Source organism: Odocoileus virginianus, chromosome X (assembly GCF_023699985.2).
Source record: "Odocoileus virginianus isolate 20LAN1187 ecotype Illinois chromosome X, Ovbor_1.2, whole genome shotgun sequence".
Classification (NCBI taxonomy): domain Eukaryota; kingdom Metazoa; phylum Chordata; class Mammalia; order Artiodactyla; family Cervidae; genus Odocoileus; species Odocoileus virginianus.
In genome coordinates, this window is record NC_069708.1 from 38,720,719 (window position 1) to 38,737,857 (window position 17,139).

The window sequence follows — 17,139 nt, forward strand, 5'->3', positions numbered from 1 at the left end:
AATTGCCCCAATATTCAAATCACAGGAGTCCCAGAAGAAGAAGACAAAAAAAAAAAAGCCATGAGAAAATACTCGAGGAGATAATAGTTAAAAACTTCCCTAAAATGTTGAAGGAAATAGTCACACAAGTCCAAGAAAACCAGAGAGTCCCAAACAGGATACACCAAAGATACATATTAATCAAATTAAAAAAGATCAAACACAAAGAACAAATAATAAAAGCAGCAAGGGAAAAACAATAAATAACACACAAGGGGATTCCCATAAGGATAACAGCTGATCTTTCAATAGAAACTCTTCAGGCCAGAAGGGAATGGCAGGACATACTTAAAGTGATGAAAGAGATTAATCTACAGCCCAGATTACTGTACCCAGCAAGGATCACATTCCGATATGTAGAATTCAAAAGCTTTACAGACAAGCAAAAGCTGAGAGAACTCAGCATCACCAAACCAGCTCTTCAACAAATGCTAAAGGATCTTCTCTAGACAGGAAACACAGAAAGGCTGTATAAACTTGAACCAAAAATAACAAAGTAAATGGCAATAGGACCATACTTATCAATAATTACCACAATCAAAAGACAAAGACTGGCTGAATGGATACCAAAACAAGAACCCTATATATACTGTCAACAAGAGACCCACCTCAAAACAAGGGACACATACAGACTAAAAGTGAAGGGCTGGAAAAAAAACTATTTCATGCAAACAGAGACCAAAGGAAACCAGTAGTCACAATATTCATATCAGATAAAATAGATTTTAAAATAAAGGCTGTGAAAAGAGACAAAGAAGGACACTACATAATGATCAAAGGATCAATCCAAGAAGATATAACAATTATAAATACATATGCACCCAACATAGGAGCACCACAATATGTAAGGCAAATGCTAATAAGTATGAAAGGGGAAATTAACAATAACACAAGAATAGTGGGAGACTTTAATACCCCACTCACACCCATGGATAGATCAACTACATAGAAAATTAACAAGGAAACACAACCTTTAAATGACACAATGGACAAGCTAGACATAAATGATATCTACAGGACATTTCACCCCAAAACAATCAATTTCACCTTTTTCTCAAGTGCACATGGAACTTTCTCCAGAACAGATGACATCCTGGGCCATAAGTCTACCCTTGGCAAATTAAAAAAAAAATGAAATCATTCCAGTCATCTTTCCTGACTGCAGTGCAGTAACATTAGATCTCAATTACAGGAAAAAAAATATTAAAAATTCCAACATATGGAAGCTAAATAACACACTTATGAATAACCAACAAATCCTAGAAGAAATTAAAAAAGAAATCAAAATGTGCATAGAAATGAATGAAAATGAAAACACAACAACCCAAAACCTATGGGACACTGTAAAAGCAGTGCTAAGGAGAAGGTTCATAGCAATACAGGCTTACCTTAAGAAACAAGAAAAGAGTCAAATAAATAACCTAACTATACACCTAAACCAACTAGAAAAGGAAGAAATGAAGAACCCCAGGGTTAGTAGAAGGAAGGAAATCTTAAAAATTAGGGCAGAAATAAATGCAAAAGAAACTAAAGAGACCATAGCAAAAATCAACAAAACCAAAAGCTGGTTCTTTGAAAAAGTAAATTAAATTGACAAACTGTTAGCCAGACTCATCAAGAAACAAAGAGAGAAGAATCAAATCAACAAAATTAGAGGTTAAAATGGAGAGATCACAACAGACAACTCTGAAATACAAAGGATCATAACAGACTACTACCAGCAGCTCTATGCCAATAAAATGGACAACTTGGAAGAAATGGACAAATTCTTAGAAAAATATAACTTTCCAAAACTGAACCAGGAAGAAATAGAAGATCTTAACAGACTCATCACAAGCACAGAAATCGAAACTGTAATCAGTAATCTTCCAGCAAACAAAAGCCCAGGACCAGATGGCTTCACAGCTGAATTCTAACAAAAATTTAGAGAAGAGCTAACACCTATCTTACTCAAACTCTTCAAGAAAATTGCAGAAGAAGGTAAACTTCCAAACTCATTCTATGAGGCCACCGTTACCCTAATACCAAAAGCAGACAAAGATGCCACAAAAAAAGAAAACTAGAGGCCAATATCACTGATGAACATAAATGCAAAAATCGTCAACAAAATTCTAGCAAACAGAATCCAACAACATATTTAAAAGATCATACATCATGACCAAGTGGGCTTTATCCCAGGAATGAATGGATTCTTTAATATCCACAAAACAATCAATGTAATACACCACATTAACAAATTGAAAGATCAAAACCATATGATTATCTCAATACATGCAGGAAGAGCCTTTGACAAAATTCAACATCCGTTTATGATAAAAACTCTCCAGAAAGCAGGACTAGAAGGAACATATCTCAACATAATAAAAGCTATATATGACAAGCCCACAGCAAACATTATCCTCAATGGTGAAAACTTGAAAGCATTTCCCCAAAGGTCAGGGAAAAGACAAGGGTGCCCACTCTCACCACTAAAACTCACCATAGTTTTGGAAGTTATGGCCACAGCAATAAGACCAGAAAAAGAAATAAAAGGAATTCACATTGGAAAAGAAGAAGCAAAACTTTCACTGTTTACAGATGACATGATCCTCTACATAGAAAACCCTAAAGACTCTAACAGAAAATTACTAGAGCTAATCAATGAATATAGTAAAGTTGCAGGCTATAAAATCAACACACAGAAATCCCTTTCATTCCTATACACTAAAAATGAGAAAACAGAAAGAGATATTAAGGAAACAATACCATTCACCATTGCAATGAAAAGAATAAAATACTTAGGAATATATCTACCTAATGAAACCAAAGACCTATATATAGAAAACTATAAACCACTGATGAAAGAAATCAAAGAGGACATTAATAGATGGAGAAATATACCGTGTTCATGGATTGGAAGAATCAATATTGTGAAAATGACTATACTACCCAAAGCAATCTATAGATTCAATGCAATGCCTATCAGGCTACCAACAGTATTTTTCAGAGAACTAGAACAAATAATTTCACAATTTGTATGGAAATACAAAAACCTCGAATAGCCAAAGCAATCTTGAGAAAGAAGAAAGGAACTGGAGGAATCAACCTGCCTGACTTCAGGCTCTACTACAAAGCCACAGTCATCAAGACAGTATGGTACTAGCAGAGACAGAACTATATATCCATGGAACAAAATAGAAAGCCCAGAGATTAATCCTGGTACCATAAGGTACCTATGGACACCTTATATTTGACAAAGGAGACAAGAATATACAATGGAGAAAAGACAAACTCTTAAACAAGTGGTTCTGGGAAAACTCATCAACCACTCATAAAAGAATGAAACTAGAACACTTTCTAACACCATACACAACAATAAACTTAAAATGGATTAAAGATCTAAATGTAAGACCAGAAACTATAAAACTCCTAGAGGAGAACATAGGCAAAACACTCTCCGACATGAATCACAGCAAGATCCTCTATGACCCACCTCCCAGAATATTGTAAATAAAAGCAAAAATAAGCAAATGGGACCTAATTAAACTTAAAAGCTTTTGCACAACAAAGGAAACTATAAGCAAGGTGAAAAGACAGCCCTCAGATTGGGAGAAAATAATAGCAAATGAAGCAACAGACAAAGGATTAATCTCAAAAATATACAAGCAACTCCTGCAGCTCAATGCCAGAAAAATAAATGACCCAATCAAAAAATGGGCCAAAGAACTAAACAGACATTTCTCCAAAGAAGACATACAGATGGCTAACAAACACATGAAAAGATGCTCAACATCACTCATTATCAGAGAAATGCAAATCAAAACCACAATGAGGTACCATTTCACGCCAATCAGAATGGCTGCTATCCAAAAGTCTATAAGCAATAAATGCTGGAGAGGGTGTGGAGAAAAGGGAACCCTCTTACAGTGTTGGTGGGAATGCAAACTAGTACAGCCACTATGGAGAACAGTGTGGAGATTCCTTAAAAAACTGGAAATAGAACTGCCATATGACCCAGCAATCCCACTCCTGGGCATACACACCGAGGAAACCAGAATTGAAAGGGACATGTGCACCCCAATGTTCATCGCAGCACTGTTTATAATAGCCAGGACATGGAAGCAACCTAGATGTCCATCAGCAGACAAATGGATAAGAAAGCTGTTGTACATATACACAATGGAATATTACTCAGCCATTAAAAAGAATGCATTTGAATCAGTTCTAATGAGATGGATGAAACTGGAGCCCATTATACAGAGTGGAGTAAGCCAGAAAGAAAATAACCAATACAGCATACTAATGCATATATATGGAATTTAGGAAGATGGTAACAGTAACCCTCTATGCAAGACAGAAAAAGAGTCACAGATGTATAGAACAGACTTTTGGACTCTGTGGGAGATGGCGAGGGTGGGATGATTTGAGAGAATAGCATTGAAACATGTATATTATCAGTTGTGAAACAGATCAGCAGTCCAGGTTTGATGCATGAGACAAGTGCTCAGGGCTGGGACACTAGGATGACCCAGAGGGATGGGATGGGGAGGGAGGTAGGAGGGGGGTTCAGGATGGGGAACACATGTAAATCCATGGCTGGTTAATATCAATGTATGGCAAAAACCACTACAATACTGTAAAGTAATTAGCCTCCAACTAATATAAATAAATGAAAGAAAAAAATAAAAAAGAATATGGTGTTACTGATTTGCCATGTATCAATACTTTGAGGTATTTTCCAAAAAGTGGTGATGATTTTGCAGTGATCTACTTGCATTGCCCTATCCTCCCTGTAATCAAAGATTAAAAATCAAAAGGCTACTGGTTATAGCTATAATACTGTTTGTAGCCAAGAGATAGTCACTGTTCTTCCTTGATGAAATATCAAGCAACATATATGAGAATCAAATCACAGATTTTAGCCTATCGTCAACTCCATAAGCCTACTCATCTGGTCTAAAATGGGAAAAGAAGTAATAACACTTCTGCATTCATATCATTACAAAGCTATCCTTACATGGTATCTTGGAAATTTACCAAAATATTAAAAACAATACTCTACATAGGAAATATACCAGGGATTGAGGTTTGACTTCTCTCTATGCTTCATGTAGCTAAATACAATAATCTCTTGGTGTCAGTGACCATTTAAGTATAAGATTTTCAATATTTTGACATTTGGTCAGACTATGAGTTTGACTTGCATATGCTGAGAGAGTAGTGTACAAGATCAAGATAATTAATAACAGAAATTAAATGATTGCCCGGCATTTGCATATAAGATACTCAGAAGTGATAATACCTTCCTTTATGAAAAAAAAATGCTCATTAAGTGAGCCTAAGGATAAGTAGAAAATTACAATTAACTTGTGGTATATGGCTACAGACAGAAAACACATGACTCTAAACAGAAAACAGACTATTAAAAAAAAGCCAATGGAAAGGAAGACATAAAACTGTTCCTCTTTGCAGAAAACATAGCTGTCTATGCAAAAATCCCAAGGAATCTACACAAAAATTCCTAGAATAAGCAAGTTAATTAAGATTTCAGGATACAAGATGGATGCATAAAAACCAACTGACATTCTAGATACTAATAAGGAACATGTGAAAACCAAAATGACAAAGGCAATACCACTTACAATAGTACTTGCTCCACACTTGCTACACAATTGTGTACTTAGGTACACAATTAAAAAAAGATGTACAGAACTGGTATGTTGAAAATTACACAATCCTATAGAGAGAAATCAAGATGGCCTCCCTTAATGGAGAGGCATAACTTGTCAACAGATTGGGAAATGCAAAATAATAAAGATGTCAATTCACCCCAAATTGATCAGTAACTTTAATGCAATTCCTATCAAATCCAGCAACATTTTCTAGACATGGTCAAGCTTATTAAAACATTTATATGGAAAGGCATCAACTGCAGAACAGCTAAAATAATCTTGATTAAAAAAAAAAGTTTGGGGAAATCATTCTAACAGATATTAAGTCCAATTTACAGCTGCAGTAATCAAGACAGTGTGATACTGGTATGGGCAAAGACAGAAATCAATGGAAAAGAAAACAATCCAGAAGGAGACCCATCCAAGTACAGCCAACTGATTTTTGACAAAGTTGCAAAAGTAACTCAATGAAGGAGAAACAGCCTTTTCAACAAATACGGACTGGATATCAATAAAGGAAAACAAACATGGATCTAAACCTCACACCATAAACAAAAATTTAAAGTGGATCGTGTATTTAACATATAAAACATAAATCTATGAAACTTTTTTTTTAAACAGAAAAAAATCTCCTGGCTCTACAGCTAGGCCAAGAGTCAAAAGAGTTAAAACATTTGTTCTACAAAATACCATGTGTAAAAAGGATGAAAGACAAGCTAAAGACTGGGGGGAAATATCTGCAAACTAAAGAACTCTTCAATTTCCACAGGAAAAAAAAATCCACCCAATTAAAAAATGAGTAGAAGATAGAGCAGATATCTCACCAAAAATATATGGATGGCAAACAAGCGCATGAAAAGATATTGAAAATCAAGCACCAGGGAAATGCAAAATAAAACTGCAATGAGATATCACTACTACATACCTATAAACATTGACTACACTGCAGAAGTTATACCACCAAATGATGGTGAAGATATGAAAAAATAGTCACTCGCACATGCCTAGGGGGAATGTAAAATGATACAGCTTCTCAAATTGCCAATATATGTAGGATTATAGAAAAAGCAAAAAAATTACAGAAAAACAACTACTTCTGCTTCATTGACTATGCTAAAGCCTTTGACTATATCACAACAAACTATGGAAAATACCAGACCACCTTACCTGTTTCTTGAGAAACCTGTATGCAGGTCAAGAAGCAACAGTTAGAACCAGACTTGAAACAAATGACTGATTCAAAATTGGGAAAGGAGTTCTACAAGACTGTACATTGTCACTGGTTTATTTAACTTCTATGCGGAGTACATCATGCAAAATGCCGGACTTGATGAATCACAAGCTGGAATTAAGACTGTTAGGAGATATATCAACCACCTCAAATATGCAGATAACATCACCCTTATGGCAGATAGTGAAAAGGAACTAAAGAGCCTCTTGATGAAGGTGAAAGAGGAGAGTGAAAAAGTTGGCTTAAAACTCAACATTCAAAATACTAAGATCATGGCATCGCACAACCAATGCTTCACAAGTTGAATGAATTGGGCCAGAGTTTTGCCTTATCCGCCATATTCACCTGACCTCTCACCAACCGACTACCACTTCTTCAAACATCTTGACAACTTTTTGCAGGGAAAACGCTTCCAAAACCAGCAGGAGGTAGAAAATGCTTTCCAAGAGTTTGTCAAATCCTGAAGCATAGATTTTTATGCTTTAGGAATAAACAAACTTATTTCTCATTGGTGAAAATGTGTTGAAAGGTAATTGTTCCTATTTTGATTAATAAAGATATGTGCTGCTACTGCTGCTAAGTCACTTCAGTCGTGTCGAACTCTGTGTGACCTCACAGACGGCAGCCCACCAGGCTCCCCTGTCCCTGGGATTACTTCAGGCAAGAATACTAGAGTGGGTTGCCATTGCCTTCTCCAGTGAATGCATGCATGCTAAATCGCTTCAGTCGTGTCCGACTCTGTGCGACCCTATGGACAGCAGCCCTCTAGGCTCCTCTGTCCACAGGATTCTCCAGGCGAGAATACTGGAGTGGGTTGCCATTTCCTTCTCCAAATAAAGATATGTGTTTAATCCTAGTTACAATGATTTAAAATTCACTGTCTGAAACTACTTTTTCACAAACTAATCACTTTGGGAAGTTCCAAAAGTGAAATTGAAGAGACCAGGAATCAAAAACAAGATGATTTCCTCTACATTCAAAATGTATCATATCAGTCATTAGAAATCATAAACACTAATTGTCATGAAGAGTAGAGAAATCAGAGACCTTGAAACAGCAAAAGTACCTCTCAAAGGGCCTGAGTATGACTGTCACTATATTCTAGTCAAGTAGTATTCATAGACACACAATAAAGTTACCAAATATCTATTCCGCTTTTGCTAAAGCATATGACTTTATAGCTGAGATCATCTTTTCTTCTAAATCAGTCTACACTGGCTCTGAACAGTATCAGAGTTATACTTTTCTTACTGAATGCCATTTAGCATATGCAAGTTATAATCTGTATCTGACATTTCAAAGACTGTCCTTTTACATAAAATCATAGAAAATTAACTGTGTATTAATGGCAGAAAATGCTAGTTACCTGACAGATATGAATATAGGTTAAGAAATCAATGACAAGTACCCCAACTTTTCAAGGGCTCAGGTCATACTTAACACTGTGCCACAACAAGTCTATGTATAATGACAGTACACATCCTAAAAAATCTCTAGTATCTTGGATTTTAAGTTTTAATTACTATTATAGAGCTTGACATTGATGTTCTAAATCCCTTGACTTTCTAACTACTTCAAAAATTGCACTGAACTATGTGATGGTTAACTGTCAGCCCATTAACCATGTAATCTGAAAAAAAAAATTCTAATTGTTTTAAAACAATGAATTCTTTCACTGAGAAGGAGACACTGAGAGCATTACTTCCCCCATTCTCTCATGATTTACAAAAATATGCCCCAAAATGTCACCACCACTGAATTTGATTTTTTTAATTCAAAATTATAATTTTGTATTTTGCTATACTGAATATTATCTAAGAAGAGTTAGAAGAACATTGAACTAGGATTAAAAAACTGGGTTTTAATCTAAGACTCCACTGCTACTTAGGGCTTCCCTGGTGGCTCAGTGGTAAAGAATCTACCTGCCAATGCAGGAGACGTGGGTTCAACCCCTGAGTCAGGAAGATGCCCTAGAGAAGGAAATGGCAACCCACTCCAGTACTATTGCCTGGGAAATCTCAAGGACAAAGGAGTCTCATGGGCTAGAGTCTGTGGGCTCACAAAAGAGTTGGACATGACTGAGTATGTATGCATGCCACCACTAACTAGCTTAGATATGGATCTGACATTTATCAAGCCAGACGACCTTCAGCAAATTAAACTCTTTGAGTTTCACTGAGGACTCTAAAAAATCTATTTGCTCTATACTAGCATAGGACTGTTGTAAGGATCAAACAAGAAAATGTATTTACAGAGCTTGGTAAATTACAAATTATTAATGTAAGATTATCTTAACAAAGAAAACTTAAAGTTACATTTTAGTATTTTCTTCCAGTTTTACTGCAATATAACTGACATACATCACTGTATAAGTTTAAGGTGTACAGCATGATTGATGTACTACATACATCATGAAGTGACTATCACAATAAGTTTAGTGAACATTCATCATCTCATACAGATACAAAATTAAAAATAAATAGAAAAAATATTTCTTCTTGTGTTAAGAATTCTTGGGATTTACTCTCTCAACAACTTTCATATATAATACAAAGCAGTGTTTATTATACTAATCATGTTGCAAATTACGTCTCTAGTACTTAGCTGTAACTGAAAGTTTGTACCTTTTGATTGTCTTCATGCAATCCTCCCTGTATCCTGCTGCCACCCCTTACTACAATGTCACTGGTAACCACAAATATGATTTCTTTTTCTCTTTTCTATGATTTTGCTTGTTTTTGAAGTTCAATTACAATGACACTGATGAACCTAGAGGATATTATGCTAAGTGAATTAAGTCAGACAGAGAAAGATAAATACTGTATACCACTTACATGTGAAATCTAAAAAAAAAATACAAATGAACAAACATAACAAAACTGAAAGTTATATGTTTTAGAAGGCAAGTCAGCATATCAAGGAGACTTGTAGCAACCAAGGCCATGTAAATTCTTACTGTTGGCTTCTTCTGAAAAGATGTGAATATGAAGTCATTAATGTCATTTATTGTAAATAAATACTTATCATACCTTGCATAACAAAACACTTCCACATGTTGAATGGTTTTGTCTGTCCTGCTAAGAGCAATAGCTTCTTCATTTTCAAGGATCTTCTCTTGCCATGCTGGGCATTCATTCACAATATCACTGTTTTCCTAAACAAAATACAGAGAAGAAATTCTAATTAAAATGGGTAATCTGAACTTCTACTTTTTGAGAAAATTTATATCTTTCTAAATTCATGCCTTTCCTTCCAATCCATCAAAACTCAAAGGATATCACTTCAGCGTCATTGAAGCAACTCCAGCATAGTGTGCAACTTTAAAGGAAGGGAAGGAAAATAATGTATAAAAATCTATCCTATCAAAATCTAATTCTGGTTTACCAATTTCTATCAGGATATGTGATGTTTTGATGCAGTCATTTGGATGTGGCTGTTATGACACTGCTTAAGAACTAGGACAACAAACCCTTCATCTGCTAAGACTTAACCATATCTGATGCACACTGTGCGGGCTAAGTCACTTCAGTTGTGTCTGATTATTTGTGACACTAAGAACCATAGCCCTGCAGGCTACTCTGTCCATGGAATTCTCCAGGCAAGAATACTAGAGTGGGTTGCCATGCCCTCCTCCAGGGGATCTTCCTAACTCAGGGATCAAACTCATGTCTTTTATGTCTCCTGCATAGAAAGGCAGGTTCTTTATCACTAGTGCTAACTGTGAAGCCTGGTGCACATATTAATTGTTACTAAAAAAGCTTTAAAATTTTGTTGTTAAAACAGCAGGCCCCAAACTACTTCATTCTACTTAATTTCAGATTTTTAAAGGTTGGTCAGTAGCTGGGTCAATTCTTGATTATCCATGAAAGTATTTTTGAAAAGTACTCAGCCCAGCATAACTAAAGACTTTATAATAATCAACCTAAATATTTTATATTTAGAAATACACTAAAAATAAGAATGCATAATAAAGTATATAAACTCTTACTAGGGCTTCCCTGGTGGCTCAAATGGTAAAGAATCGACTGCAATGCGGAAGACCTGGGTTCAACATTTGGGTTGGGAAGATCTCCTGGAGAAGGAAATGGCAACCCTCTCCAGTATTCTTGCCTGGGAAATCCCATGGACATAGGAGCCTGGCAGACTACAGTCCATTGGGTCACAAAGAGTTGGACACAACCGAGGAGCTAACACACTTTCAAATTCTTACTAAGGATTGAAAGTGGCCCTTTAAATTTTTCAATAATTTCCAATTATATTCTATGGAGAAAATCACATGATACAATATTCAAATACAGGAGATTTCTGAAGCTGTCAAGACATACTTTTCCAAATCTCAAGGGTCAATTTTTAATCTGTTCAAAATTTTATTCTACTTGATACACATCTCTCGGAAAAAAAACAATATTTAATGTATTATATATACTCAACTAGTAGTGAGATATAACTATAATAGTCTTTGTTTTAAGTAAATTCACTTCAGAAAAATTCAAAACTTACAGATCACAAAGTAGGCAATAATTATTTTTAAAAGGCTCCACTGTCTTGAATTTAACATTTTAAACCGACAAAAAGTAGCAGCAGACAGTTCTTATTATCAAGTATAATTATTAGATAATCATTAAACATCCCAACACAAATAGAGAGGGGGTGAAGTATAGGAGCTTTGAACAGGGTTACCAACCTGAAAAAAAGAAGTATGTGAAGGGAAAAAGGATAAGATGACAAAGTCAAGATGCTGGAGTAGTAAAAGAAGCATTAAAATAAGTGTCTATAAAAATACCTTGTTTTAATAAATCTAATCCATTACCAAAATTTATTTTTTAAAAAATCCCTTCACTCACCCAAAATTTTCCATTTCAGACAATTAAGATATTTATATTTAGGTTGCTGTTTTTCTGAGAATCTAGGCAACATTTTCTCATGGAAGGACTGAATATGCTTCAATATAAGGTGACCCTTGCACACACTTGCCAAGGATTACGTTCAAAAAATGGTTCCTGATCAACATAAAATATTTGAGGCATATTGATAAAAAATAGCTAAATGAATCCATTTATATCATATACTTTCTTGATTTATACATAGCTGAATTATTACATGAAATGTTACTTCACAAATATTGCTTGTTTTTCCACAGTCTAATTGCATACTGAATTGCATTCAAACTGAACCTGCAGTACATCTTCAACGTCAATTTCTTTGTCATCACTACAGGTACTTTTTGAGTCACTTATTAAATCAATCAAGAAAACTAAAATGTTTAGTTTGGTACTTGGTACATGGTAAGTGCTTAATAAGTCTTAGCTGTACTATTCTTAGTTAACTGAATACAATGTTCTAGAATCTACCATCCTTCTTCCCCAAAAGTCTAAACCCTTTTAAGATACAGCAGTTTCTTAGTCTATGTATGATGCTCTCAGAAGGAATTTCATGTCAAGCTACACGTACCATTTATAGAAAATTAAGACAGTTTTTAATGTCTCATAAAAACTGGTAAACTCTAAGACATAACCAACTCCGCATGTAAAATGTATGCTGTAAATATTATAAAAATTACTTTAGAATGATGTCTAACATTGGAGTGGTGAAATTCTATTCTGGGGGGGAATTACTAAATATATACGAAATTTCTTTTGTTGTTTTTTGTTTTTAATGATTCTGTCAGGTGACTTCTATATAAGCAAAACCACCAATGACAGATCATTTCAAATTAATGTATCTCCCCAAAATACTTAGTTTTTTTCCCCAAAACATACTAACTGAAAGAACTAGTAATATGTGAGATTTTCTAAGGGTAAAAATATTTTTTTGAAAGAATATTTTGGATAAAAAAAACTTGCCTGATATGTGGGTATACAGAGTAATTAGAACATGGTATCAAACATATATGATTTATTCTTCAGTCAACATATTTATTTATACTTAAAAAGGAATGCTACTATATTTTAGTAGCATTGGGATAATATTAGCTGAAAAGGTGACTACAGAATTTTTGTTAAATAAGTAAATAAAAATTATCAACCCTATGATACAAATGAACCTTCATGTCTTCTTCAACATGGAGTAATTATATGACAGAAAATACAATCTAGTAAATTAAAAAAGAAGATAAGGGAGAACAAGATGGCAGAGGAGTAGGTGGACATGCAGTACATCTCTCTCCATGGATACTTCATGAATACACCTTCAGAAGTGCATGCAGAATACCAGCTGAGAGTAGACAGGAGTACCTGACCAGCAGAAAAGAATATATAGAACCACGCAAAACTCGGCAGGAGGAAGGAACTAGGGGAAAAAACAGGAGTGTTAGTAGGACTGAACCTCTCCTGCGTGGGTGGGGGAACTGAAGCAGGGATCCAATTCCCACATTGGGGCAATTGTCTGAGTCAGAGGAGAAACATTTAAGGTTGAGACTGAAACAACTGATCTGTGGCAGCCTAAATGGAATGAGAATCAGACAGTCCCTGCCACAGCCATACATACCCCAGACAGGGACGCAGATACCCTAGAAGGTGCAGCCACTGGGAGCTGTAGTTTAGGGATTGTGGAGCAACCCCAGGTCGAGGGCTGCTGTTAACTGTGGAGAAAAAGATTGAGGGGATGTGAGGGAGGAGATTGTGGTGGGAAATGCTTGTGGAGGAAAGCCAGGCAGTCATGGAAGCAAGGCAATATTGCTGAGTCACGCGCAGGGCGGGGAGCCATCACCAAAGCCTCTCTCTCCATGCCAGGATCCAGCAGCTGAACAATACAGAGGCTGACCCATCAAATGCCTAACACACTGAACTACAGAGTAGGACCCCACCCAGGGTGCTCCTTTAAGTGCCTGACAGGCTGATCTACAAAGTAGGACTCTAGCCAGGGGGGCCCCCTCTATGTGCTTGACACACCAATCAACAGAGAAGGACCCCAGGAAAGGGAGCCCTGTAAGTGCCTTAATGGTCAGAGATATGGAGAAAGACTGGCCAAAGAGGCCTTCTGATTGCCAGCTACAAGAGGCTCGGAAAAAGATGCTGATAGGGCCATAGCTCCTGTGGTGGAGGCAGTCCGTGTCCCTGAATACTTGGTACTGCCAGGGTCTCCACAAGCCAATCAGCTGTGCCACCTTCACACACAACTCGCACTGGGGCAGAGCTGTCACAGGCAAAAAAAAAAAAAAAAAACTCTTGCATCTATGCACACAGGGTCACTTTGGTCACGTCTAACTCTTTGCAACCCTGTGGACTGTGGCCTGCCAGGCTTCTCTGTCAGAGAGGGAGGTTCTCTAGGTAAGAACACTGGAGAGTATTGGCCAATACTAGTTGCCACACCCTTCTAGAGCACTATATTTCCTGCTGCCCTAGCTGCCAACTCCCCTGAGTACCTGGTGCTGCCAGAACCTGTGACCCAAGCAGTTGTACCACCTCCACACCTGGTCCTCACTGGGGCAGACCCAAGTCCTCCAAGGCAGCCTCGGGAGCAAACCCCAGTGGACGACGCACATGCAGAGGTGGAAGTAAAACCACAATTGAAACCCAGGGGCAGTGTGGCTAAGGTAGAAGACGCAAAACCTTCCCACCAGCTGTACAAGCTGCAGATTAACTCTACAGGATCAACTAGGCAGACTCTGTGTTCAGGAATATATAAAATGACATTGAGAGCTTCCCCAAAAGAAAACACACTAGTTCTGAAACTATGGACACTGGCGGCAAGAACACGTAGAAGTAGGACCAGATTAGAATCTGAACTGCCCCCACAACAGATTCAGAGGTCAGCACAGTGTTGGAGGGCATCCTAGGGAGGTGAGGTGGACTTTTTCCAGAGAGGGAAAGGACTCTGACAGCAGTGACTCAATAAACAAACTTATTATTCTTATGTTTTGACTTGTTCTGTAGAATCTTACTGATTTTTACATTTTACTTTTTTTTTTTCGGTTTCTTTATTCCCGCCCTCTGTTGTAGTTGTTGGTTTTACTGGCACTATGAAATCTAAGTAAGTTTCTGAGCTTTTTTATTTCTCAGTCACACTTTTATTGTTATTTTAAACCTCTGCCTCTATGTTGGGCTTTTGCAGTTCTGTGAAATTTTCCTTGTTTTCTTCTTTCGTCTTCCTTTTTAACTTTTAATTTTTAATTTTTTAAAACCTATTATTATTTTTTCTACATTTATTCCTTTGTTTGCTTTTCCTACTGTTCTTTTCCCCTTGCAGTTAATCTTTGATGTATATAAATCTTTATCTTCCTCTATTTAACTTTGCATATCTATTCTTTCTTTTGTTCCTTTCCTCTCAACATATTTGTTAGTTATGTTTACATTGTTTTATTCCCCACTTGGCACCTTGCTTTAATTTTGTTTTCCAATTTGTGCTTTAGTTAATTTTGTTCTTAACTGGAAGATATAATTTCTGGTTTCCTTTGTTCGCCATGTCAATCTATTATACTTTATTTTTGTTGGACTGTTTTGATTATGCTTATGGGTATATATGTATATGTGTTTATTCAGTCACACTTTTTATTGTTGTTATAAATCTCTACCTGTTGGGCTTTTGTGGTTCTGTGGGATGGGGAGGGAGATGGGAGGAAGGTTCAAAAGGGAGGGGATATATGTATACCTATGACTAACTCATGTTGAGGTTTGACAGAAAACAAGAAAATTCTGTAAATCAATTATCCTTCAATTAAAAAATAAATTAACTAAAAAAAAAAAAAAAAAGAATTTTTACCTGGTGTTCCTTTAGCCAGGACAACAGACCTGAAAAGCTAAAACTGGCCCAGTTTCCTCCATAGTAGCTTCTTCTGTAACAATAAAAAAAAAAAAGAGTAAATGAAAGGGTATGAAAAAATCTAATCATGGATCTTCATCCCATTTCATTTTTAACATTGCTACATCAGAGTTCAAAAACACACATAATTGCAATGTGGAGAATCAGAGGAGGTAACAGAACAAAATAAATGGAAGTGGGACTTTCAGGCCTCAAAGGTAACTTTTCATTATATAAGGAATTAAAAAATCTCTTTGGCTTCCTTGGAACTTTCTGCACTGATCAAGTGTCTCTAAGCAGGTGATAATGAACAAATTTTACTTCTGAGTTAATAAAAATGGCTGGGAAGAAAATCTTGGTAGATCTCAAAGAAGGCCACTAGAAAAAACTGCTAAGTTTTCCACAAGCAGTAAATATCCACTGTCAGCACCACCTGAGAACTCATCTCACATGCATAAATACATAAATAAATTTATTTATACATATACATATTACTGGCTACTCTAGTGGAAGGCCCTGTGCCATTCTAAGCCTTCAGGGCCAAAAATAAAAGTAGATCCTGAGACACAGTTATTCACAAGACTTCTGTAATAAGTATAAGAAGAACAATATTTCTCCTGATAACTGAACTATTCTTCACTCCACAGCACTGTGAAAATCACTCCATTTTATAAAACCCAGAGATCTTCTAGGATCTTCTAGGATCAGATAAACCCTGTAGACACTGGACTCCTAATTAACTTCTGATAGTAACAGACTTCCCCTAGAGAAGGAAATGGCAATCCACTCTAGTATTCTTGCCTGGAGAATCCCTGGCAGACTACAGTCTATGGGGTCGCAGAGAGTCGGACACGACTGAGCGACTAACACACACACACACACACACACACAGTAGCAGACTTCTGGCAACCAGAACTCTCAGCACTATATATTGAGCTTCCACATCCTTACAAAATTCATCATGTTACATTCATTCTTTGTATGATGAGCCCCCAAGTACACTAAAATCCACCTATAATATTCACTCTAGTTCTAAGACATTGTTGGTTTTGTTTTCATTTTTGCTTCTCCAGATCTTGCTCTAAGGAAATAAAAATTTATAAAAGGGCTTTTTAAAGCAAAAACTAAAACCTCTAATAGGATATCTAAAATTATTCATCCATAATACTACTGAATAGCCTCTCAAAATCCCGGTATAGATTTCTCTTCAATCAACTCTTGATTGGTCTTAAGAACAATCAGTTTTACCCTCAAATTTTTTACCAAAAATCAATGCTTCCTCTAACAGAGAGAATGATTAAACCAAACAACTGTGAAAGTAGACCTATTAATAACAGATCACTACTTATAATCTGATAGTTCTCTTGGGGATAATGCACATTCATACACTGTCCATATCCTGAGAAATCTTTAAAATTTAGATATAATTTCAGCTATACTCTCAATTCTAGATGTTGGAATCAAGAAAGCTAGAAGCAG

General features: G+C 36.2%; 1 protein-coding gene across 2 annotated transcripts in view; it reads right to left on the reverse strand.

The window, feature by feature from the left end:
* CHM (CHM Rab escort protein) overlaps nt 1-17,139 on the reverse strand; it is a 225,664-nt gene that overhangs the window by 137,302 nt on the left and 71,223 nt on the right. For both annotated transcript variants that reach the window (XM_020889377.2, XM_070461954.1), the window contains exons 3-4: nt 15,622-15,694; nt 9,951-10,075 (exon numbers count right to left, since the gene is read on the reverse strand). In XM_020889377.2, coding sequence (XP_020745036.2) covers nt 9,951-10,075; nt 15,622-15,694 — 198 coding nt within the window. The remainder of the gene's footprint in view (nt 1-9,950; nt 10,076-15,621; nt 15,695-17,139) is intronic.